General features: G+C 38.8%; 1 protein-coding gene across 8 annotated transcripts in view; it reads right to left on the bottom strand.

Annotated features, from left to right (window-relative positions):
- Positions 1-24,633, bottom strand: part of AP1S2 (adaptor related protein complex 1 subunit sigma 2) — a 30,929-nt gene extending 6,296 nt beyond the window's left edge. For 4 of the 8 annotated variants that reach the window (XR_003526814.1, XR_003526818.1, XR_003526821.1 and 1 more), the window contains exons 1-5: positions 24,493-24,633; positions 23,316-23,494; positions 15,766-15,874; positions 14,718-14,855; positions 7,316-7,410 (exon numbers count right to left, since the gene is read on the bottom strand). Coding sequence is in view for 3 of the 8 variants with exons in the window: in XM_027638353.1 (XP_027494154.1) it covers positions 14,718-14,855; positions 15,766-15,874; positions 23,316-23,494 (426 nt within the window). In the remaining 5 variants the exon portion in view is untranslated. Of the gene's footprint in view, positions 1-6,775; positions 6,991-7,315; positions 7,411-14,717; positions 14,856-15,765; positions 15,875-23,315; positions 23,495-24,492 lie in introns of all 8 variants that reach the window. The other 4 variants (XM_027638353.1, XM_027638364.1, XM_027638390.1 and 1 more) reach the window with 2 other exon arrangements.
- Between the last annotated feature and the right edge of the window lie 373 nt (positions 24,634-25,006).

Raw genomic sequence — 25,006 nt, 5'->3', positions numbered from 1 at the left:
GCAAAGTTTTCTTTGCTTTTGAATTATGCCGCTGAATTCAATACACTCTTGTATGATTAGCATACAACGTTAGTACACAATCTGGTGAAAGATGAGCTAGAAATAAAGCAACACTCAGTTTTCTGTATTAAAAATCAGTGCCCTGAAGACAGATGAGGACATTTTTAATGCAGTAATAGCAATTTAGGAGTATCAGCCCACTCAGCTCTCTCATATTAGTTACCATCTTTCATGTGCCCATTATAATCTTCAATCTATTTCAGTATTCCACTCCTTAGAATTACAGAAGTCTTACAACAGAACTGAGAAAGTTCCCATAACTTCTAAACCTCTCTCCTCTGTTTATTCACATGTCAGTTTATTCACATGTTCAAGCTTGTGTATTTTTAAATTCTAATCTCAAATTACAAAAAAGAGCACAACAAAAATATCCTAGGACTTTTACAATACTTATACTGTTTTTCAGTATCAGTAATCCGAAGATTATCCCACAGTAGTTAGAATTATTCTGACCAAACTAACTACAAATCCAGTAGTTCAAAAAATAACAGCACCTATATAACTCATATAACTCAGTGACAGTTGCAAATAACTTCTAGTCTGCTGTGATTTTTGGTAGAATTCAAAAGAATCTGGTATATAATACAGAATTACAAACGTGAATTTTAACTCTTAAAACCTCTCATACTGCACAAGTCAGAATTGTCAGCCCACATTAAAAACAAAATGCTGAGCCATATTCCTAACTGGAAAAGGAATTGCATGACAATAGTGTACTCCTCAAGGAGTAGAAGTTTTGACTAAAACCAAGAAAGTACTAACTTTAGGACTCCTGGAGCCTCCATAGACAACAGACTCCCAGAGAGATTCTTACAGAAAACTTTGCTTTACAGAAACACTGCTTTACTTACATTGCTGGCATGATATAGATCCATGAAGACAACTGAAAAACAGGCATATTGTAACAATCTAAAATGCCCAATTTTTACCTGGAAATATATGTACACATGTGATTCCCTTCCTCCTTGAAAATAACACTTATGTCTTCCAGTGTTTCGCCCTTGGAAACCTGGAGCCATCAGTGTCTTCACTGAAATGCCTCTCAAATCTCAGAACACATTTAATTTTACATTAGTTCTCTGGACAGAAAGAAGAAGGAGAGCAGTTCATTTTCTAGCAGTCTTATGAGGCTGATTATAATTCTCTGCTGTTGTGTTCAAAGATTATCCCAGGCTGCACACATTCTTTAGCACACTCTTTGGCCCAGAAACAGTGATCATGTCCCCTTTTACATAACTGGTATCAACTAATAAGGACATGGAAGTGTTCATTTCATGTTTATCTACTTGTTACCTTTTCAGTACTTTCCAAAATTCTACTTTCCCACATAGTCCTGGGGTATTCCCCACCCTGTTTGTATTTTCAGTGGTTTATAACTTGAGGAATTCACTGTCTTTGCCATGAAAAACATGGTACAGAAAATTATATGATTGACTCAAGTCACTATGAAATTAGTGCCTCAACTTGACAGAAACTTCTTATCTACTGATAAAGCAAGATAGACTGTCAGATAACAACAGGACAAAAGTGGTTATTTGGCTCCTGGCAACTTTTTAGTTTACAGGACATGTAAACACCACCTGCAACTAGACTAGATAAACAAACTTTGTAGAGGTGAAGCTAAAGGATTAAATGGAAGGCAACAAATAACAGAGATACGAAGGATAACACAGCAACAATGAGAAGGAAAACACTGCAGTTTCAGGGAGACCTCTGTACCCCACCAAGGACGTCTGGGACCATTCCACACAGAGGGCCTGGTACTATGGGCAGCCTGACAAACAACTGAAAGAAAAATAAAGTTTAGACAAATTGTTTGCCATCAGAGAACTAGTTTCAAGTTTCAACTGACATTTTCCTTTTTTTGCTGTTCCCTGCTACACTGTCTCCAGAGCAGCTGGCCTGCTGGTCTGAATACCAGAACAGACAAAGTGGGTAAGGGACAAATGTCAAATTCCACAACCAGTACCTATGCTACCTTGCCTTCCTTTGGTGGGACTGTGCAGACCTCAGGGATATGCTTCACAGGCTCAGATGTTGTCTAAGATAACAATCTAGATCTAATGAGTTAATAAATTAGTTGAAGAGGCAATGGTGTCCTTACAGCACAATACACACTGGCAAACTAACATGAAATATTACCCTGAAAAATCATCGCTTATTTAAAAATGTGAATGTAAACTGTTTATCTGACTTTAAAACATAGGTCTTAAATCCCAGTTCTGCCAAAGCAGTAACAGCTCTACAATACAGGCTGCACATTGCAATTCCTCAGTTTAAAGTTACTAGAATTCATCTTTTTCAAACTGACATCTGTGTTTACAACTCATTTTAAAAAGCTAATAATACTCTCTGAAATTGTCAGCCTGAGTCATTAGAGGTTTTTAAATTAGAAAAATGGTAGAGTTGATTTGAGTAAACAGAACTATTCAGTCAGTCCAACTCAACTGATATTTTCTCAGCCAACTTTGTCATGACCCAATCTAATTAAAAATCATAACCAAAATCAAATTAGAAGGGGCTTCATTTAATCCAGTCCTCCAAACAGCATACTTATAACTTTCCTGAGAAATAATCTGTTAAAAGCATCCAGTGATGCCTTTTTACTGTGCCTCAGGCAATCTACTTAAATGCTATATTATCATCACTACTGCAAAATTTGCCTAACATCTCTTTTGAAATTATTTTCTTGCTGCAATTTAAGGTATTTTAAGTCTGTAGTGGACAAGAAAACACTTATTTCCTCAGGCAAGAGAGAGATAAATTATTTATGCCTACACCAAACTGTCTTAGGTTCAGTGTTTTGCAGTGCTGCCATTTTAGTGACAATATCTCATGGCAGTGAGACTTCATGAATACTTGGCATAACTTCTTTTTCAGGAATATTTGCTTAGGTTATTGTTTTAACTTATTTCCCATTAAACCCAGGACAAAGCCTATGAAGGCAAGCCATGTTAAACTGCAGGAAAAAATTTTAACTGCTACCTTTCGATAAAGACCTGGCTTCCCCCCTCACCCCAGCATTTAAAAAAAAAAAAAAAGCAAGAACAAGAAGATGCAGGACCATGGAGCATATGGAAGTTTTTGAAGAATTCTACAGGAACAGGCTGTGGGAAAGTGGGGGGGATGAGGGCTTCTATTCAGAAACATGAAGTTCTTACAGCAGGAAAAGATTAACATTTAACAAGCCCTTCTTTAGCAATGCTGCAGAAGCACTTACTTTTACACTCTACTTCTGAATCTTTTTTAGGAAATATTTCTAATGAAAGGCTGCTTTAGGAAATTGCTGCTGTTTACTTGCCCTTCCAAGAATTTCAAAACAGTGCAGTATCTGTTTCCTAATCTGTGGTCAGCCAGCTATTTAATAACTCCAATTAGATAGAAGGGTTTGGGTTGGAAGGGATCTTTTAGATCTAGTTCCAAACCTCTTGCCATGGGCAGGGACACCTTCCACTATACCAGGTTGTTTAGTACCTCATCCAGCCTGACCTTGAATACATCCAGGGATGGAACACTGGGAAAATTCTATTTTACTTTTAAAGGAGAACAAAGTGTTTTCTCAGAGAACCCAGAAACACCCATAAGGTTTTGAACATCTTCAAAGACAAGTATTAACTATGGTGCTCTTCAAAAACAAAAAATAATCCTATATCAGTAACAACTCCAAATTAAGATCTTGTCTGCAGCTTCCTATACAGACAAAAAAAATAAAAACAGCTTCAAAACTGGTGTAAATTTGTCAACACAATTCTCAACTAGAGTCTTAAACAGCAACAGTTATCACGCAAGTGTTATTCAGCAGAACATCCTAGCATATGCACACCCCTTGGCTCTAAAACATCACCTTAACACACCAGAGCAGATACGACATAAGATCAGCAGTGGCCTTCCTGCCTCCCTGCCAAAAGCAGAAGTAAAAATATCAGTGGAAACTTCATGTACTGTAACTGGATAATAGTGGGTTGGTTCTTCCTGCTTCTGAGCTGCTATTCTGATCTGCTGGATCAGGGGTGATAATCGCCCTGGGAGGCTGTGCTCCGTACGTGCCAGTCAGCTGTGCAGTGAGCTAGGAAGAATCAACAGCCTAACCTTTCAGGACAAGGATGGTTCCCAGAATCCACCAGAGGCTCCTCTCTGCCATCATAAAAACACAAATGCTTTAAGCACATATTGTGGCTGAATACTTTGTATTGTGAAGTTAGACCCACAATCATTAAAGATCACAGAGTTCTCTAGCAGATAATCCCACAGTGTCTCTATGTTTGGCAAACTGCCAAACCACGCACATAAGGATTCAGTAATGTTTGCTTCCAGCACTGCAGATACTGGTTTGCACTATTTAGTCTCCGTTACTTAAGAAAGCATTTCTTAAACTGCAGGGCTGTATCTTTGAAGGGATGACCACATATACTGCTGCAACAAGCCACGTCACATCCAATATCATTCGGCTTCCATGGCAATGGCATTTAAGCATTTCCCTTCCTTCCTGGTCCTGCAGCATTTTGCCTTCTTATAATTGTTTAGGCAGATGTTTGCAGCACGAGTTGTAAACGTGGAAAAGAAAAGCTGCTGACTATATGTTTTTAGACATGAGCAATTTAAATTGGATCAGTTTAAATGGATCTGAAATCCAGTTCTAGAATGGTCATATAAATAGTTCTGGTACAAGGGAAAGAGGGAAAGGAGAACTGAAAACTCCTTAAGTCAACACTGCTGCTAAAGCTCCTTGCTACACTCCTATGACTCAGGCCAACAGCAGGGGTGCAGCATCAGACAGGTAAATCAGAACTTACCTATGCTGGCTGACTTGGGGGTTCACAGCAGACATTGAGTCAGGACAAGAGATGCGTGGAACAGTGGCTTTTTAAAACACTTAGATATTGGAATTTTTAAAAATAAGATGTAATTTAAGCTACACTACTAGCTTTAGCAGAAGTCCTGGACTGCAAAAGCAGCTGCCTTTTACTTCCCTTTTCAGTGCCACTGCTTTCTTCCTCCCGGCACTTCCCTCATGCTGCCCTACATGTGTTCAAATTTTAGCTAACAAACTGGGAGCCACATAACCACAGGGTAAGTGGATCAATACAACACAAAGGTGGCAGTAGGAACAGATCTGGTCTTCTCAACAAGAGTTACTGCCAGCATGGTTTTGGGTGATGAGGAAACTGCACCCTGACTTCACTACCTGTGAGTTGTTCTCAATAAAACCCAAAGTTCTACACAGCAGAACTTAAATGTTCAGTATAAAGATTTCACCTAGTCTAGATGTGTACCACATAAGTTTTTCAATATTATACAAGGCTTACCTTAAACTTCCCCAAATTCTGTATGCAGCTGACTACTTCTGAATATGTGGATTATTACAACTGCCACACAGCATATGTAGAACTTGACACCCTCATTTACAAGCAAATTTCTCTGAAACAGCTCTCAAAAACTCCACATTCTAGTAATTCACTGATTGTTTATGCCTCAGAGAGTAACGAGGATTAAACAATTTGAAGATGTATAACCTATCAGTTAAATATCAGGTTAATCCAAGCACCAAAGATATGAGTCAAACTCCTCCCCTTGTCCGAAGACAACCTCCTTTACCTCAAGAGATCTTTCTTTAAGACAGATGATCTTCATTCCTCTATACAAGTTGCAGTTCCTTAGGGCAGGCAAACTATCCCCCATCTCTTGTTATGTGTAACATTTATCTGTCCTCTCCACTTACCCCAGCAGACACCATCTCCACTTCTTCATATTCTGAGGAGTCATAACAACCTTGTAAATTAACTCTGAACTGAGTGACTACTCCTTCACTCCTTCCAGAGAACAGTACAGGCCAAGAAGTAACATCTCATGGGCATCAGATAATGCCACTGTGTTTAGCTTAGTGGGGACAAAGCACATTTCTTCAACACTGAGCCCATACATAGAATTCATCTGGGACACAGTCTAGGCAAGTAAACTGGAGTCACACAGAATGCTCTAAGCTTGAGCTTGTATGTGTTAGAATTGGTCTTTGTAGCCATCTAAGACAACAACAATAGAAAGATTAAGACTCATAAGTAAAAGCTCTGTTCTTAGCACAGGCTCCAAACAACACAGATAACTTTTTAAGTTTTTAATCACAAGAAAAGTTTTACAGTTGCAATATTAATACTAACCTCACCATGAGAATCACACTGTTTGTACATGAATTTATCGTGAAGAGGAGAGAAAAAGGAATAAACATGGGGGGAAATGTGGAAAGTATCCAGCTTGAGCATTTAGTTTTTTCCTAGTTGTTTTAGGATATGTCCAAGCTCATATAAGAAATTCTGTTTTCAACAAATGACTTGTTGGCTGCTCTCGTTCTACAGGTCCAATCAAAAGCAGATTATTGGCTACTCCCCACTTTCAAACACAGATCAATGGCTGTATCACATACTAGGAAACTCTTAAATGGTAAAAACACCCATACACCAAGAGTGAATTTGATTTTGAAACCCTAACATATATTTTTGTGTACTATAATTATTTTCTTTTAGCTAGAAACTAAATCCTGACATTTATAAAGCGGTGTATGAAATTACATCTATTTCCGCAGTTCTGCATTACAAAAGCCATTTTGTTTACTCAACTACTCGTTTATCATTATATCAAATAAGCAGCAGACTAATTAAGTTTTCACCAGCAAATCATTTTCATGTGTTTTGAACTTGCCTTATGCAAAATAAAATCTTACCTTTATTAGTAGGACTGCCACAATGTATTCCACTTAGGCTTTGGACAAAAATATGTTGCAATGCACTGTGTATGCAAATAAGCTTTGTTCTGTCATGCAGCATCCGGCACTTGATATACAGTCAATTGCAGCAGCACCCAGTCTTTTTAGGGCCCATTTTCTTTGCATAGCAGATGTAAACAGCTCATTTTCCAATAAATACATGTTTACATGGGCTGATTGTAAGTAAACAAAGCCAAACATCTGTTTAGGTATTAGTTTTGGTATCCATTTCTCTAACTTGCATTATCCCACTTAATTATCAACACCAAAGAAAGCCAGTAGAAGTCAGACACTTCAAGTTGATGCGGTTAGTACATGAAAGGAAAATAAAAGGAAACACTGAAAGCACTCTTCAAAGACCATCATGCAAGTGTTGCAGAAAGTTAAGCCCATCACCCATTTTCTGTTTACCCTTGCAAGGACTTAATTACACGTGCAGCAGTTTTTGCATAGCACCCATTTAATCCATGCCACCAAAATGGTAAACTTGGTAGTTACCAATCATTTAGATGGGGGTCAAAAGGGCTAATGCCTTAGAATGCTCTTAATCATAAGATATCCTCAGACAAACCTCCCCAGTCTTCATTCTGGCTCTACAAACACAAAATCAAGCAGCAGTGAAAATATAATACCAACTACTAAATAAAAAAAAAGAAAAACAAACAAACAAAAACCCAACATCCACCAATCATGTACAGCTTATTTCCATTTACAATAAGACTTAGAAACATTCTAAACTATATACAAAAATTCAGTTATTACACTCAAATGTTTCACTTATTGTTATTCCTTAAGTTAATACAATTTTAAGTCTTCCTAAAGGTCCACTGCTAAGAAAGCAAACAGAAATGCATCAGTAGAAAACATCTGTTTAAAGACTCCAAGGAGATGCATTAAAAAACCTCTTATTTTTCATTTCTCAATCAGATAAAGGATACTGGTACCTTAAAAGAATAAGTTGTAGAGAGTTGTTTAGAAAGCTTCACTTGTGCTTGAAAGAATATTAATTCAAAGACTTTTTTGTAAAGGGAACTTAACATCAGTTGTTCATTATTATAACAGATTGAGAGCATAATAGAATAGGATGTCAGAAAATTTACATATATTTAATTCAGTGATTAACTGTCACACAGTATTATTACTAACACTGATATTAAATAATACTTTTTCCATGAAGAAAAATAAGTATCATTCAAGATATCTACCTACTGTCCTTGAAGTAATTTAAACAATTTAATTCAAGAGCTACAAAATCATGTTTAAGTCACATTGCTGAGCACTCATCTTCATGTAGTAATGCTTAGAGCAAAAATCTGAACATTTTCATTTTCTTCAATCCATCTGTTAATCAAACAGTTTTCTCAAAGAACTGGGAACAACAATAGGTCTTCTCAGACTTTTTTGCTTTTTAATATCAAATTTGCAGTGTAAAATTTAATATATACACTTTCATTGTATCTTGATATCCATCACCAGAACTACTTCTGTTGCTAGACAACTTGGCAACAAAAAACATAGCTTCTCCCTTAAAAATAACAAATAAAAGCCCCAAAACACATTCCAGCAACGTGCCCGACATCTGTAGAACACACAGATAAGACCACAAAGAAATGAGAACCTAAAACCAAACACAACAAAATGCCTCCGAGGGGCATTCTTATTCTTTTCACCTAATATTCTCCAGCACTCTACAACCATCCTCACAGGTACTGAAAATTCTAGGAAAGGGTAGTAGCACTGCAACATGACACATCATCTCAGACACCAGGGTAAAAATGGAATTTTCTCCTCACAATCTCAAGATCCAAACATTAGCATTGCTCTTTTCAGCATTCTGCCACATCCAATGAACTCGTTCTATTAAAATGCAGATTAATGTGCACATTTAGAAAGCACCTAATTTTGAAGATAAGATACTCCTTACTGTCAAGAAGCCTTCTGCAATTGTTCATTGAATTTGCTATGTTTATTGACGAGAAGCACGTGACTAAACTCCTGAAAACAGCTATGGCATATGGAGCAGGGCTAAAATTTTCATCTTATCACCCTGACACAGTGCTTCCACTGCCAACGACAGAAGAATATCTCTGGAGAGGAATCTATCAGTTCAGTGTACAGATAATAAATATGACCTAAACAGAATTATAATCTACGAAGAGTTTGGTGTGCTGTTAATACACCCTCAACAGCTCTACAAGAATTGCTCATATCAATGAATGATCAAATTCCCAGGTAGGTTTGTGAACTGATCACAACAGAGAGAGTACTGAACAGTTACGAGACAGCAAGGACCTCCCTTATGCTAATTTGTCTTATAATTGAAACTTTCTAATGTTTCAATTTGCAAAGTTCAATGAATGCATATTTAACACTTACATGAAAGACTCCTTCCTCAACTTGTTGAGTCTTAAGAACTTCTAATTTTGATTTATTTTGATTTCTTTAACGTAATAAGATTAATCACATCTTACGTGCATACACAAAAACAAAACAGTCCAAAAAAGGGAGAACATTATGGAGACAGATTTAGTAAAATGATATTTTTAAAGGTCTGAAGAAAAGCCGCTCAGGTGAAAAGTGGACTGCTTTCTATCATTTTCAATTCATAAAGATAAGGATAGATTAAGATTTGACAACATGTTTTTGGAAAGACAACTGGATTTCTAAAGCATTTAGAAATCACAGCCTGCAAATCTATGGTAAGTCCTAAACATCATGACACATCCAGAAAAGCAAGAAACTTGACAAGGAACATTAAGATACTGAACTGCATTTTTCCAAAAAGAATCAAACAAACCACAAAAAATATTCAAGTTACCAGGAATAAAAAAACCACAAAAAGCAGATTGAGAATGGGAAGAGGTTGAAGCATGATACAGTAACTTCCTGGATACTCAATGCTACCTTTTCAAGAAGACATTTAAACCTGGAAAAATTAACTTCTCCTCCCCCAACTACTACTTTGGAAAAAGAGATACAGGTTCTACTGTTCATTTTCTGGAATAATTCTTTTTTCTTTAAACATAAGAGTATGATTTAGTAAGTATTTGCAGGAAAGCCTACTTCAACAGCACAAGAAGGACAGTTCAAAAAGATCTATTAAAAATAAGGAAACGTATCTGATATCAAGGTTTACAGAGCTGTCTGCTACTATTAAATCTACAGCTGGTTGTTACAGAGGGTTGTTCCTTGGAGCTGGATGCAGCACTCCAGGTGGGGTCTCATAAGAGCAGAGCAGAGGGGCAGAATCACACCTCTTGACCTGCTGCCCACACTACTTTGGATGTAGCCCAGGACACGTTTGGTGTTCTGTTCCATGAGTGCACATTCCTGGCTCATGTCCAGCCTCTCATCCACCAGCACCCTCAAGTCCTTCTCAGCTGCTCTTTATCTGTTCACCCCCAGCCTGTATCAATACTGTGGGTTGCCCCAAACCAAGGACAGCACCTTGCGCTCGGTCTTACTGAACTTCATGAGTTTCCCACGGGTCCACTTCTCAAGCTTGTCCAGGTCCCCCTGGATGGTGTCCCATTTTTCAGGTGGTCTACCACACCACTCAGCTTGGTGTCACCTACAAACTTATGAAGGGTGCACTCAATCCCTCTCTCTGTGTCATTAATGAAGACATTAAACAGCACTGGTCCCATTACAGACCTCTGGGGAACCCCACTTGTCACTGATATTCACTGGGACACCAAGCCATTGACCACTACCCTCTGGCTGTAACTGTCCAACCACTTCTTGATCTACTGAACAGTCCACCCATCAAATAATGAACTAACAGCACATCCCTTTCTCGTCCACAGTGCCTCTCAAAGGTCCCTATACATATCTTCTAAAATGTTACTGTAGATCACTGTCTGTGCTTAAAATCAAGCACATACAATCTAAAGAACTGACCAACCAAGCTGACTGCCTGAAGCTGAGGCAGAAGTTACACGAGAAGAGCAGACAGAAATCATGGCAGGCAGCTCTCCATTATAATAAAGATTCCACTATTCATTCTTGTTTCACACTGAGCAAGACACAGGTATAGCCAAGGCAAATAATGCCACTGCCAACTTAAGAAGGCAGTCTATTTCAATAGTCTATATTTAAGAGATAACATTAAGTGAAAACTGAATTAATTGCATTAATTAGGGTAAGTTTCTCAGGCAACTAGTATGAAACAGCTGCTCACAAAGGCTGTTTCCTAAAGCAGACAAAACCCCTTGTACTCCCACCTACTGCAGGTTTAAGTATCAGAGATTTTTTTTGTTACTGATAATACCAACATTATTGTATCTCAAGGACAACCTAATACCTACTATTACAGATACCTTCAAACATAGTTGCCAACCAGCACATTTCATCTTCAAGAAGAAAATTTTCATGGCATAAGCTGAAAACTCAATGAATTTTCATTTCCAAAGATGCTCATTCTAAAACCAAAAGCTTAAATCTACACAGCAACCCTAAGCACCTAGCACAAGTCAGCCAACATGAACACCTTAAGCACCCTTCTGGATACAGGATGAGGCAAGGGTTTGAAACAGCAAAGAAAGTAAGGTTAATTGATAGCCTCTCTCTTATTCTTCATCTGGAAGGACTAGTAAATACTGCCTGAGGCCAAAATGCAAGAGCATAAGAAAAAAAAACATTCACATAGTTTTTAGATTTTTATTGCCAAAATAGTGATGGAAACAAGTGTGATTTGTTGACAGAACCATTGGCCTTTTTATTATGACGCTTCTAAAAATATATATATTTTTAAGTATTCAGATGTTCTGCAATCAACTACTAAAAAAATACATAAACACCCTATAAAAGAATAGCAGTGCACAAAAACAGGAATAATTTCCAAAACACTTTTATAAAATTTACATAGTATAATCAACAAGAAGAATTTTCACTCAAAGCCAATGTTCAGGAACTTTTTCCTATTTCAAATGAAGATGAGCGATTCTGTCTAGATTTACTCTCAAATATATATATGACTGCTTGTTTTAGACATTAGAATTTTTAACTCCTTGATTTTAGTGCTTTAGCACAGTAAATGACTACAAACTTCCAAGCACCACACTGAATTATTCAAGCCTTCAAATAAAACCACAGCAATTAGACTTTTGAGAGAAATAAATCAAATCCCCTCTTTTGCATAGAAGGTCTATTGTTGGTAGTTTCATGCCTTAAAAAATTTAAATATCATAAAATTATGCACAGGGTTACCTTTTAGCTGTTCTATACACCACATGTGTGTATATACATATAAAAACATATGTAAGGCGTGCAACAACATACTGCATCTGCCAATTTTCTTCTCTCAGTATAATTGAGTTGTTCAGACAGGCAAAAACCACCTTTACAGCAGTGAAGGTGGGAATGGTTTAAAAAGTTCGTGTGTTTCAGTCACACAAACTCTACCAGTTAGCAAGTGGACCACACAGCATCAAGAACTTAATGACAAACTGCTCAGGCACAGAAGTACATCCCGGAAAACCACCACAGAAAATACAAGTAGCCAAGGCTATTAGGAACTAATTCACTACTCAGCAATTTGGGCCTCCACATATTTCCTTTCAACATCACACAAGTAGCCACTTAATGTATTTGTAATGATTTTCCTTTGTATAAGTATTTTGTACAGCTCTTCATCTTTAAGGAACTTCATACTTTAATGTATATGGCATTACTAATTAATAATGTTGTGCATTCAACACTGATTAATATATATATTTGGCAATATGAGTATTCAAGGCCAAATAAAAGTCACTTTGCACATCATTAAAATCTGACATGGTCAAAACCAAACTCATGACAACCCTGCTAGAAATATGTTTTGCATTTAGAATCACACCATGTTTCATTCTGGTAGTTTTGAAGTATTCTGGGAAGCAGACACTAACTGAAAGTACCAGAAAGTCTCCAGATGTGACCAGCTGTTATTTTAACAACTCTCTTTATCAAACTCAGCATGCACATAGCAGCAGTTGATACAAAACCAAACTTCTGCAGAAAGAGTCCAAATGTATTGGAAGCTCAATATAAATATGACCCCAGACTTTTACAGGGTTTATAAACTAAAAACCAGACTTATGGAGTTGTTTTAGAATTGATCAACAGTCAATATAACTAAGTATAAAAAAATATAGAAGTCCAACATAAGACTACTATGGTGCTGTGATAAACTGTTACATTCCAATTGGTAAGAAATTATTTAATAAACCTTGAAAACAGGAAATCTCCCAGAGATGGGGAAGCCAGGGTAAAACTATCAGGGCAAGGGAAAAGTGGTATTTCCTTTTGAACAAAATTTTTAACTTGAAGTAATATCAATATTAAATTATATTCTCTGTAAAAAGTGAATGTTAGTTGCTTGGATAGAAAATCAGTAATGAATTCCTAGAAGTAGAATGCATTTTTGCTTTAGAAGAGTGTTACAAAAATGGTGAAAATAAAATTCAAGATCAGTAAGAATGAGAAAGAATACAGTAATTCTATAATTAACTGCATTTGCAGGAAATAGTCTGGAATATACAGCTAATCTGTTATATCTGCTTTCATATAAAGAGCAAAAGATTTTAAGATAATAAACAGATTATTTTTCTCCCCTCTTTGTAAAGTGCAACACGACTTCTGGTTAAGATAATTTCTTCTAAAAGTAAAGAAGAGTTTAACAAAAATTGAATTAGAACACAAAAAGTCAGTGCACGTATTTCCTTTCCAGGAAAACAGGGTGGCAAATCTGTGTGCAATGGTTGACCTTGTCCCTGACACTAAGCAGCTGTTGACAAACAAGAACTTTAATGTGCAGTGGATCTGCACTCTGAAAGGATTACAAACACAACTACAAGGGTAAAGAATGTTTCCCCATCCTATTAATACTACACTCAACAAAGATTAACAAGTGAAACACATAAGAATGCTTATAAGAGAATTAAGCAATTAACTCATAGAACAAAATAGCAAATTGAAGGTTCACATTGGGGGGAAAAAATAGAGCAGCTTAGATCAATATCAAATCTGAGCAGTGAACCTCAGTACATTTAAAAAAATTAAGGTTCATCATGCCTGTTAAACAATATGTTCCACTGATTTGCACACAAGGTTGATGATTTCCCCAGTACAGCAGTACTTTGTGACTTCCATTTAGATATTCAAGAACCTTAACACTGACCACAATTCAGTAAGAAAAAAACCAACCAAACAAAACCAAACGAACACAAAATAGCAAGCATAGGATGGAGAAACAACACTAAGTTTTTCTATGCCATTGAACTCCTTCACATCAGAAGTTTTTAAAAGAATGGTAGAGATGCAATCTTTCTTCTACAGTAGTAATAAAAAACCAAAAGCATTCAAAGTGAAAAAACAATGTTCTTATACTTTATTCTGTATGTTTCTATGGCACTACTAGTACTGCTTTGTCAACACAGAAGTTCTCCAGAGTAAGCCAACTATAGCAGAAAAGCAGGTCTAAGAACTAATAAGAACTATACCTGAATGAGTCTCAAAGAAGAGAGTCTACCTTCTGGATTTCAGCAATGAAACAGTAAAGAAGTGAACATGCATCAGGTATGAACAGAAAAACTAATGGTTAATTAATAAAAGGAAGAAATGAAAGACACATGAACAACACTTAGTTAAACCAACATGAACTACAATTATCTAAGTATAAACATAAAATAGCCACTTGCAGTTACTAGCAGAACACAAAGTCACAGTGGGTTAAAACATACACGTGCCAAACAAAACAAAAAGAGCAGGATAACATCATCCTATTGCACAATTAGGACAACTAACTGGAAACTACATGCTAAGCATGCTAAAAAGTACCTTCTACGAGCTTAGAGAAACAGGAGTTTTTTTAGGTCACACCTACCATGCTGACATTTTGGCCAGAGAAGCTGAATTTGCTTACCTCCTGTAAAAGATCTGCTTGTTCGATGGCTTTAAGAACATTTTTCTTGGAAGTCTCCTGAACTTCCCCTCCTAAAAGGAACTCATCCAGAATGAAATAGGCTTTTTCAAAATTGAAGATGATATCAAGTTCACATACCTAAAAAGAACATCAAGTATTATTGCAAAGCAGGAGGATACTCTCACTAGAGGTACATCCTCTCACAAAACATAACTTGTTCACAGCTTCACCAAACTTCACCAAATCATTACCTAAGGCCTTGTCCAAAATGGGGCAATAATAAAAATCAGTCCTTGGAGGGGGAAAAAAAAAATTTTTTTTGCTTGAGTTAGAAACAGTTACAGCAACCTCTGAAAAACACTTCCATCATTGTTAAAAAGGGTTCAGTTCACAACCATCTGTATTATGTGGCTCTTCAAGAGGCAAGAGAATATCCCTATAAAAGTTGTCTTCTTTACTGCAGTATCTAAAGGCAGGCCACACAATCTTACAGAAAAATGTGAAGACAATAACCTCAAACTTTTTACTCATCCTGTGCATTCCCTAGTCAGGAGGACTAGGAAGGCAGAAGAACAAGCAGCAGTTTTTCTACAAGTGTCAATGTACAGTATGACAGTTTTTCTGTGTTTGCTGTTTGGGTAAGCAGATGTCTGTCTTGTCTTTCCTTACCGTTCCTGCTACTTCACAACCAACTGCCTCCTTTGGAAGCAGATGTAAGAAGTGCTCACACACTAGAGCAGTGCCAGAAGGAAAGCTGCCTAAACAGAAAGCTAAGAATAAGATTTTATCTGACCTCAAGTGAAACTAATATGAAATGAAATAAATACAGGCAATTACCACCAGATTAATAACAGCTCTTCTCCCAAATCCATAATTTAATTCCATATTTTAACAGTTATATAGGCAACCATCAGTTTAGCTTGGCCAAGCAAGCCACATAAAATGTGTTTGTTAGATGCCTAATCTTTTCAACAGCTAGTTGGTTATGTTTTTATAGAAGTCCTGTGGGCATAAAACAAAATGACAAAATATAAAGAAACTAACTCACACTGCCAAAATACTTGTCAAGAAGTTCTACATAGCGATGAATTATTTCCAGAGTTATTAGTTCGTTGTCCTGATCTTCAATAGCACAGCAGAAATAGAGACTTGCATATCTGTAATAACAAAATAATCCTGATGTGAGCATAAGAGCATGAGCAAAACGAATGTGCTTGAGGAGTATCACATTCTCAGCTGCCTTTCATACTCAAGTTTAGCATATTGTTCCTCTAAATCAACAGCCAAGCAAGTCACAGAATCACAGAATATGCGGAGCTGGAAGGGACCCACAAGGCTCAAGTCCAACTGCTGGCCCTGCACAGGACCATCCCCAAAGAGACCATCCTGTGCCTGAGAACATCGTCCAAACGCTTCTTGAACTCTGTCAGGGCTGGTGCTGTGATCACTCCTTGGGGAGCCTGTTCCAGTGCCCAACCACCCTCTGGGTGAAGAACCTCTTTCTAATATCCAACCTAAACCTCCTGGCAAAGAGCAGCTGAAAGACCAGAAAACATACACAGGTACAAAAGGGATCTGTCTCCTTGAGTCCAGAATGACTTCAGTCTTCACTATCCTTTAGTGACGGAAATAACTTAGCCAAAGAAGTGGTTGGAAAAGGAAATGTATCTGATTTTCTGGTCTCCTGGCAGAGTTCTGAGGCATATTTTCTCTACTGTCTGTAACATCCAAGCACCAGTATACTAATCAACAGACTCAATCTTAAATCTTTATCACACAAGCTACACACAGAAATATTAAAAACTACAGAAAATGCCTTGAGAAAGACAAATTGAATTAGCAATTAGAATTTGGTCTTTAAAGAGAATTTAACAAATTCAAAAAACTCCAAAACCAACACTTATGTCATATACCCCAACTACTATTAAGCCAACAACTAAATCACTACCAACTGTCCTGGCATCAGATTAATGAGAGGCCATCAAATAGTTTCCAGCAATCCACTTCCATCTTGGAAGACAGAATTCTTCATACATGATAGGGTTCCAGTTTAATAAAAAGACCATCCAATTCCACTGTGCCTACCATACATTTGTTCAAGTCATGTTTAAAAAAGCTGATAAAAAAACCAAAACAGGAATGAAAGTTGAAAACCCCATTTAGTCCTTTCTAAAGTGCCCAAACCATATGCTGCTCAGTCACACAAGGCACAAACCAGACTTCAAGTACCACCTGTTGTAACTGCTAATTTACATGAACCAGAAACAGCTTTTCTTTGCCTCTTTAGAGGGGACAATTGGACACATTAAACAGTCTGAGAAGTCAGCCCTACCGAAAAAGAAGTCATTCAGATGTGAATGCCAAATTTAAGCTGCAAAATCCATGCAGCTTTTAAACATTACATATATTTTACCAGGTGGAACTTTGTAAACCCCTAAAGAAATTGTCAAGAGTTTTTGGCTAGAAGTTCTGCAAAAAAATGCTGTATTTTGAGGTTCAAATTTGTCTCAGACACTCATCCAGTACCATTTACCACCAGAAAGTGTTCCCCCCTCCCCTCACTCTGCTCTGAGTCAAATTGCCATGGTTTCATTATGAAGGATTAATCAGAATAACTTTTATACAAAAGCTTTAAACCATAATAAAATGTTACTGCCTGTGATTTTTTCCATCCTACCACAAAACATGATGGGAGAAGAGACAAAGACACTTCCACTGAAGGACAACATTTTCATTCCCTCTCTCCTTCATCTCTTCACCATGGGGACTTGTGAGCTCATCAGAAGTCCTATCTGAGCACAGTTCTTGTCACTTTACACTTTTTGTTTGTGCCCCACTTAATTTCAAGGACATTTACAAGGCACTGTAGTAGTTTGCAAGATTCAATCTGTACAAGAAATTGAAACTATTTTAAAGAGTACTGGGAAGCGATACTATACAGAAAAAACATGCTTTCAAACCTACTGAGGAATTCATTAGTCAAACTCCATGTTATCATATTTCACTGTAGAAAAAAAGAGCTTCGACACATTATTTGACATTTAGACTAATCACCAGCACTCAGGCCAAATCCATCTAAACAAAGCTTTCATCACCTTCAGATGAGCAGCACTGATTATGATGATGTGCAGTTAAACTGCTTCCTTACAGTGCTTAAACACAAGTTGAACCACATACCAGCAGACCTTATCAAATCAAATCTGACTCAAATATTTTACGTTTATCCACATGGGACAGACCTTTCGGGCTTTCTATTACTTAAGAGTTAGTCTGGATGCACAGAACTATTTTATGGGGGAAAAAAAAAATCAAAACAAAAGAAAGGGGCTGGGGAGGGAGACTAACATAAAATACTTTCCCAGAAAGTAGCCTGCTCTCAGTGTCCTCATTTAAAAGAGAATGCAACATACTTTGGAAAGCCTGTATTTGGCAGCTAGTGAGTAGACTACACATTCAAGCTCTGCCAACGGCAGTTCTAGAGAAATAACACTAAGAAACAAAAACTACTCAGAAGGTATCAACACAAAATGGAGGCCTGGGTATCTATTATTATATGCAGATAATATTTTTCCATGTATTTTTTAAGTACCAACCTTGACTAACGGATCACTACTCAACAAAAGAAAACAAATGTAGATTTAATAAGCCTAAACAGAAAACAGCAGAAGAGTACAAACAAGTCAGCCATCATTGCAAAGGGCATGAGCATACCACAAAGGAATGCTTCAGACCCAAATTCTCAGAGGCAATAGTCTATTGTAATTTTTTTCCCCTGCAGGCCAGGGCTTCAGAAAAAACTGTCCACTTACAGTCTAGAGCAGACACCAAAAGTTTTGCCAAGTGCAGAAGTTTACATGGAGAGTACCCACACAAACACGAGTAAATTACTGTACTCAGGCTGTAAAAGATTCTCTTCTGCAGGAGCATTCTCCATTATGAGCCTGACAGAGACCTGTCTTTCATATGCATCCACTGAAAAGGCAAATTCTGATAGTAAAGCACACACCTACAAGCAAATACAGTGCAGTCTGGAAGAAAGATTCTGCTTTTTTTATTCCTATTGCAATTATTGTCTTTTTTTCCTCACTAAATAATATTATCAGAATCTTCAAGCTCAGCTCAGCTGCTTACCCTCATTTAGGAAAATATTTTACGACAAATATCCTTCATTTGTCAGAACAGGAATGAAAACCAGAGAGACCAAAAGCAGTTTGGAAAAAAATCTCAGAAATTTTGACCTAAAATGTAATATGGAATTAAAGAACAAAAAGGTAACACAGCAGGTATAAGTACTTATACAAATTCCTGCCTTCAGACAGACGGTCTTAAGATTTTTTTTGTGATAGGAAACAAATCCATGCATCTCCCTCTCAATAGGTCAGTACTGGGAAGCCTCACAACAGGCAGGCAATGCTTCAGCAGAGTTCTCCACTACTCTGCTCACAGCCAGGTTCAGTAACTCTGCTGCAAGGTCACGTCTCTGTGGGGCAGAGAAAATCCTGCCAGCTCAGTGGCATTCTCCTACTAGGTGAGACAACATCTGCTTAAAGTCATCCCTGGAAGTTTGTCACCAGGTAAACCTGCAAACAAACCATAAGTCTGTCAGCATCAGTCATTTTGCATGTAGATCTTAACTGCAGAAGTTTAAAGCTTAGAGAGCTTGGCACAATCAGGACCAAACTGTAAATGACAACCAAGGGGCAGATAGGTCCTTAAGGGAGCCCAAGGATCTGTGGTTTGGTGATAGCTACCCAAATGAAGACAAGGACCACTAATATGTTGTGCCTAACTAAAGATTTTTTCTCGTCCCAAAAAATTTACGCATTTCTTTAATAAAACAAGAACTTCTGACACTCCAGGACAGTCTACCAAAGCTAAGCATTCCTTTTACAGTTTCTTATTTCAGCAAGGCTATAGCCCCCAGTAATTTTAAAAATGAACAAGAACATGATACTGATAGTTCTCTAAAAAAAAGCTGCTGTTTCTTGATCCTGAGGTCCTTCTAGTGCCACATGAACAAGAATCCTGTACCACCAAGGCCTAATCTAATTAAAATTATCAAACCCAAGTATCTAATTCACTATAAACACTGCATTCAGCCAGTTTTACAAAGCTACCTAATCAACATCATAATAGCAACTTTACCAGATACATCTGGCAGCTAAGCTGTACATAAAGTCAAACAGGGATCATGCCAACTGCTGGGCACATCCCACTGGCCACATGGCTGCACCTTCCATTCATAACACTTAGAGTGAAAAGGCACACAACCTGCACAAGGGGCTCTTCCACTGCAACTTTCAGTGGAGAGAGGGTAGAAAGAAAGTTCTAAAACTCAATCTGCTGTAAGTCTTTAACATAAACTATGATATTGGTTATGTCATGCTAAAGCAAAAGGTAATTGCCACAACATCAAGGGCAGTAATGACAGTTTTATAATTTCATATTGCAAACACAGTTCCAAACTGACACATAAAAACGAAGCCACAACCCTTAATCAAATAACCAATCAACAATAACTAAATCCCATGAACGCAATTAACCAAATGCTAACAAAGTAAAATTTATATAAAATCAGTTATTCTCTGATTTCTGATTTTGACTGCATTATACTACACAATGAAAATAACTCATACTGCCAGATGCCAAAATAGTGAACAGATGAGGTCTTCAAATAAAAAAAAAATTACATTCTAAGTTTCTTTTTTTTTCAGTAAAATTAGAAATTTTCACATTTAACACATTTTCTCTACCACAGGGGAAAGTTTCTAATTCGTTGTGTGCAGATGATTCCCCCCTCTATTTTCATAAAGTGCAGTTGTTTTTGGCTTCCCATATTTATTTTATTTTCTTTTTCCCAGCAAGTCACTTAAAATCTCTCTGATTCTTCAAGTTAGAAGCTCACATCCTTTTTTAATCCTCTGTTGCCTATCTGCCTGAAAAACACTCTTCCAATCCAGCTACAGAATATGTATAACCCAATTCATGAAGCATGACAAAAGCAGGGTACCTTTCTGTCTTGTTTTGTAGTGCTAAAGGAAAAAAATTAAGAAGTCAATGACTGAGCCTATGTTGCAAATGTTATCAGTGCTCATGTATGAAACCCAGCAAAATAAAAGTTACGCCACACATGTTCAGATGGATTTTAAGTTCTGCTTTCTTGAAGATTCATTCAGAAAACATCCTATAAAAATGAAACACTACAGAGCTAAGGAGGCTAATCAAAATAGTTTAGCTGCCTTAATAAATGTTAAGTATCATAAGGAACCTAAAGCTACAGTCTTGCCAATTTTGCACTTGAGTTCATTCTGTTCTTGCAAAAAGGTACAGTGATGAGACACTGGAGTATACTCCCAATAATGCCAACCATTCTTTGAGCAGCAGTATCTAGGTCAATTCTCCTACATGTGGACAATAAATACACTCTAAAAACAAAAACAGTACAAATTGCAGCAATTCAAGACTCATAACAGCAACATGCACATGCAACATGTACAATAGCACTGTGCACATACTTTTATAGATTATACTGAAAAACATTTGCACCAGCAGGTTCTGATCCTTCCCAGCAATAGATCAGACATGAGCAGATCTCAGTGGAGATGCTCAAGAGGCTCTTGTCTGTGAGCAATTGGGAGCACCTTTTGCAATTTCTCAAAGCACAAAGTTCCAGTAGGTGTGTTTCTCTTTAAGCCACTCACCTTTTCAGCTACAAAAAATAACCCTTTTCAAAGAAATCACACTAGTTATGGTGTGGTGATTGGAAGAAGTCCCACAAATGTAAAAGCTGTCAGTGTTATCAGACACAGGAATCTAAACTATCACTTCTTACAGCCAGTCCTTCTGGTGAGGGTTTAGAAAAAAAACCCCAAAACTAAAAGTAAGGCAAGATTTGAGATGTTCATTAGCTTGGTACAAGCTCATCTTTAGCAATTTCATAGGCTCCCTGTGCCAGACTGGTCTGCAGACAGTGAAATAAGCTACTGCAGTCAGCTGTGCACACCAGCAGTCCAGCAGACAGACTGCAGTCTACGTTCGGTCAAAAATGCTCTAAATACATCTCCCAGCAAATTTCTTCATTCTCCTTGACCACAGGATCCACAACACACTATGAGATGCAAGAACACCACAACTTTCAGTAACTCAAACGGTCATACCCACCAGCTCCTTAGACACAAAAGGGCATGGCAAGTAGCTGTTAACAGCAATAAAAAGGGGGGGAAAGCGGAATCATCCCCAGAACAGCTACTGCTGTTCCAGACTGGGCAAGGAAGGGAACAGAGGGCTCTACTCATGTCTCATTTTACTGATCCAGTCTCATGGAAGCCCAGCTGGAAAAGCACTCCCAGGCATTATCACTGAAGGAAACATACCAAGTGTTTGAGTAAGCTGGTCTACATGCATGTACAAGAAGTTTCGTGAGGAAATTGAGAGGCAGAAGAAAACCCTGTCCATGCTTTCTTCCAGCACAGCCTCATGCATTGCTCCTCTTTCCTCCTCGTGTTAAAAAACCACACGCAAGTAATATTCAGAGCAGCAGTATTTACACGTGTGACATTACACACACCAATGTCTGTATGAAAACAGGACTTAAAACATCTAAACATATTTGATTCTACTCATTCCAACTCCGAATATCCTGTGATTCTGTGATTTATTACAGTGGAAAAGTTACAAACTCTTAATTTTGGCTCCAGTTCTCTCTGTCCTACCTACAGAGAATAGGACAACGTTTATTGTAGGGCACAAATTACCTACCATTTCAAAGAGAAAACAAGAACACGTAAACCTTCTCAAGTTTATAACTAACTAGAGGATGAAGATAACTCAAGACCTTGTAGCAGCAGCTTTACCTGGAAGAGATGTATCCCATCACATCAGGAGGTGGATTACTGCTTTGTGGAGAAAATTATGTTCACACTACCACATTTTGATACATTCTAAAGACCAGTACAAAGATAAAAAATGCATGCCAAATACTCCTGGAAAGGTTAGGGAACAACTGAAAAATTAAACTACTGCAAAGAAACTGATAGAGTTTGTTTTAATACTGGCACTAAAACACAGCTAGCCAGGATTCCTTCAATTAGAAGAAACCCCTTTTTGTGTTCATAGCCAAAAAAAATAAATAAAATTCAAATAAACCAAACTAAGTACTCTGAAAAATTTCCTTATTTCTATGAGCCTTAAAAAGCAAGTTATATTTTCATGTGATTTATGAAGTCATTGGTTGACGTGCACATTTAGAAAATTTTTCTTTATCACCTATTACATCTGAAATGCCTACCAATATGAAGCATGTATGGACTGTGTGAACCTAAGCAGAGTACCAAGAACTGCCACTCCTTATGAAAGTAGAAGGAAAGCTCATTCCTTTTCTTCAGTACATTTCTAAATGCATGAGTGATTTTCCATACATGAATGATTCCTACTTGGTTATCAAATCAGACTCAAGAGAAAAGTCACTCTTCTCTGTAACCAGCAGAGGGAAGGAAAAAAAACCAACACCAAAACAACATAAAACACAAACAACCTTCATTATTTTCCTGCTACTGTTTGTGATGTATGGCAATTACGAGGTTAGTGAGACAGAACAACCTTTTGTAGACAATCTTCAGGTCTCTCCATTCGAGGAAACTGCACATTTTCGGTTTGCGGGCTAATACCGTTTGAACAAGTTCCCTTGTGATTTTCTTCTTTTCTTTGTCAGATAATGGGACATACCACTTCTGGAGTCTCAGTTTCCCCTGGCGACTAAAAAGCAACATAAACTGCATCTGTTGAATTACAAGGAGGGAAAAAAAAAAAAAGCACCATTAATCTCAGTCTCTGAGTTTTAAAAAGATATCTGTGAGAAACACCAAACAGGAAGGAGGACAGACATCCAAAAACCCTAACTGTATTTCTATAGCACTGGAAGATGTTATACAAGATCTGGAAGTACCAATAATACAAAGGATTCCGCTGAGCAAGGTCAGTCAAGCCAAAGGCAGCAAAGCGCACGCAAGTTTCAAAAGCAGATGTCAGAACCATCGGGTGGCGAGTGAATACACCCAGATTTCAGACAAGCCACGTCCAGCACCGGCATGGTTGCATTTCCGAAAACGACAGAAAAAACCCAGCACAGCAGCCTCTTCAAATACCCAAACTCATTTTCAATTCACCGGATCAGAGCCTTACAGCAGCAGCAATTTGCACCTAAGATCTTTCCGTAAAGCCTCGGAATACTTTAAAAGGTATTAAACATCCCAGCGGAGAGTCCTACGGCACAGAAAAACCAAGTCTTTTCCCAGGTTACACAAAAGGAGGAGAGATTAAGTGCTTTCCCTGCGGTCCTATGTTCCAGGTCTCGCTTCCTCCAAAGGAGTGATGTTGCAATTATATTTTAAGAGGAACTCGCAGGGCTGTGTTTTTTTCAGCAGCTGTAACATTAAAGGAAATGGGCTTTTTTGGTCTTTTTTTTTTGTCTTTTTTTTTTTCTTTGCATTTTTACTCAAAGTTGTATCGCGCTGGGGAAGTTTCCCAGGCAATGTGACAGATATGAAATAGGACGAGAAAGCCCAGCCTGGTCCCGGGTGACAAGTGCGACCAAGCGCCAGCCGCGACGAGCGGCGGCCGCGCCCGCAGCGGGTCCGCGGGGCCGGGGCGGGGGCAGAGCCGCGCAGCCCCTCAGCCCCACAACATCCCTCCCGCCCCACCCGCCGGCCACAGCACCGCCCCGGCTCCCCACACGCGGAGAGGGAGGCGAGCCCAGCTCCGCGCGGCGTGTGCTCACCGTGCCCGGGGGATAGGGGAGCTGAGGAGGAAGAGGAGGATGAGGCAGCGCTACCCAGAGCGGCTCCGGCTCCACGAGTGCTGCCGCGGCGGCCGCCGAGCGGGACTGAGGGAGGGGACGGCGGAGGACGGGAGGTGCCGCCGGCGCGAGCGCGCGCGCGCCCCAACGGCCGCCGCTCCCCCCCCCGCCCGCGCGGGCAGGGCGGGGGCGGGGCCGCGCTCGCGGGGGGGCGGGGCCGGGAGATGAAGGAGGCGGGGCCCGGGCGCCTCCGAACAAAACTTTATGAGCGGCCACCGCGGGGGGGGGACGGGGGCGGGACTGTCACCCAGGGAGCTGGGCCATCACCCAATCAGAGCAGTGACGGGGGGCGGAGAGGAGTGGGTACTGACCAATGAGAGGGAGGGAAACGCGGCGGCGGGCGGGGCCGAGACCGGAGGCGGGGCCAGGGATCCTAATCCGTGTGGCCCGAATTGGGATAGGTCGGCGGCCCGCGCGGCAACAGCCAACCAGGCGG

This window comes from Corapipo altera, unplaced genomic scaffold (genome assembly GCF_003945725.1).
Source record: "Corapipo altera isolate COAL_440 unplaced genomic scaffold, ASM394572v1 0, whole genome shotgun sequence".
In the NCBI taxonomy this organism is placed as follows: domain Eukaryota; kingdom Metazoa; phylum Chordata; class Aves; order Passeriformes; family Pipridae; genus Corapipo; species Corapipo altera.
The sequence above is the reverse complement of the archived record's forward strand: the minus strand, read 5'-3'. Positions and strand labels throughout refer to the sequence as shown.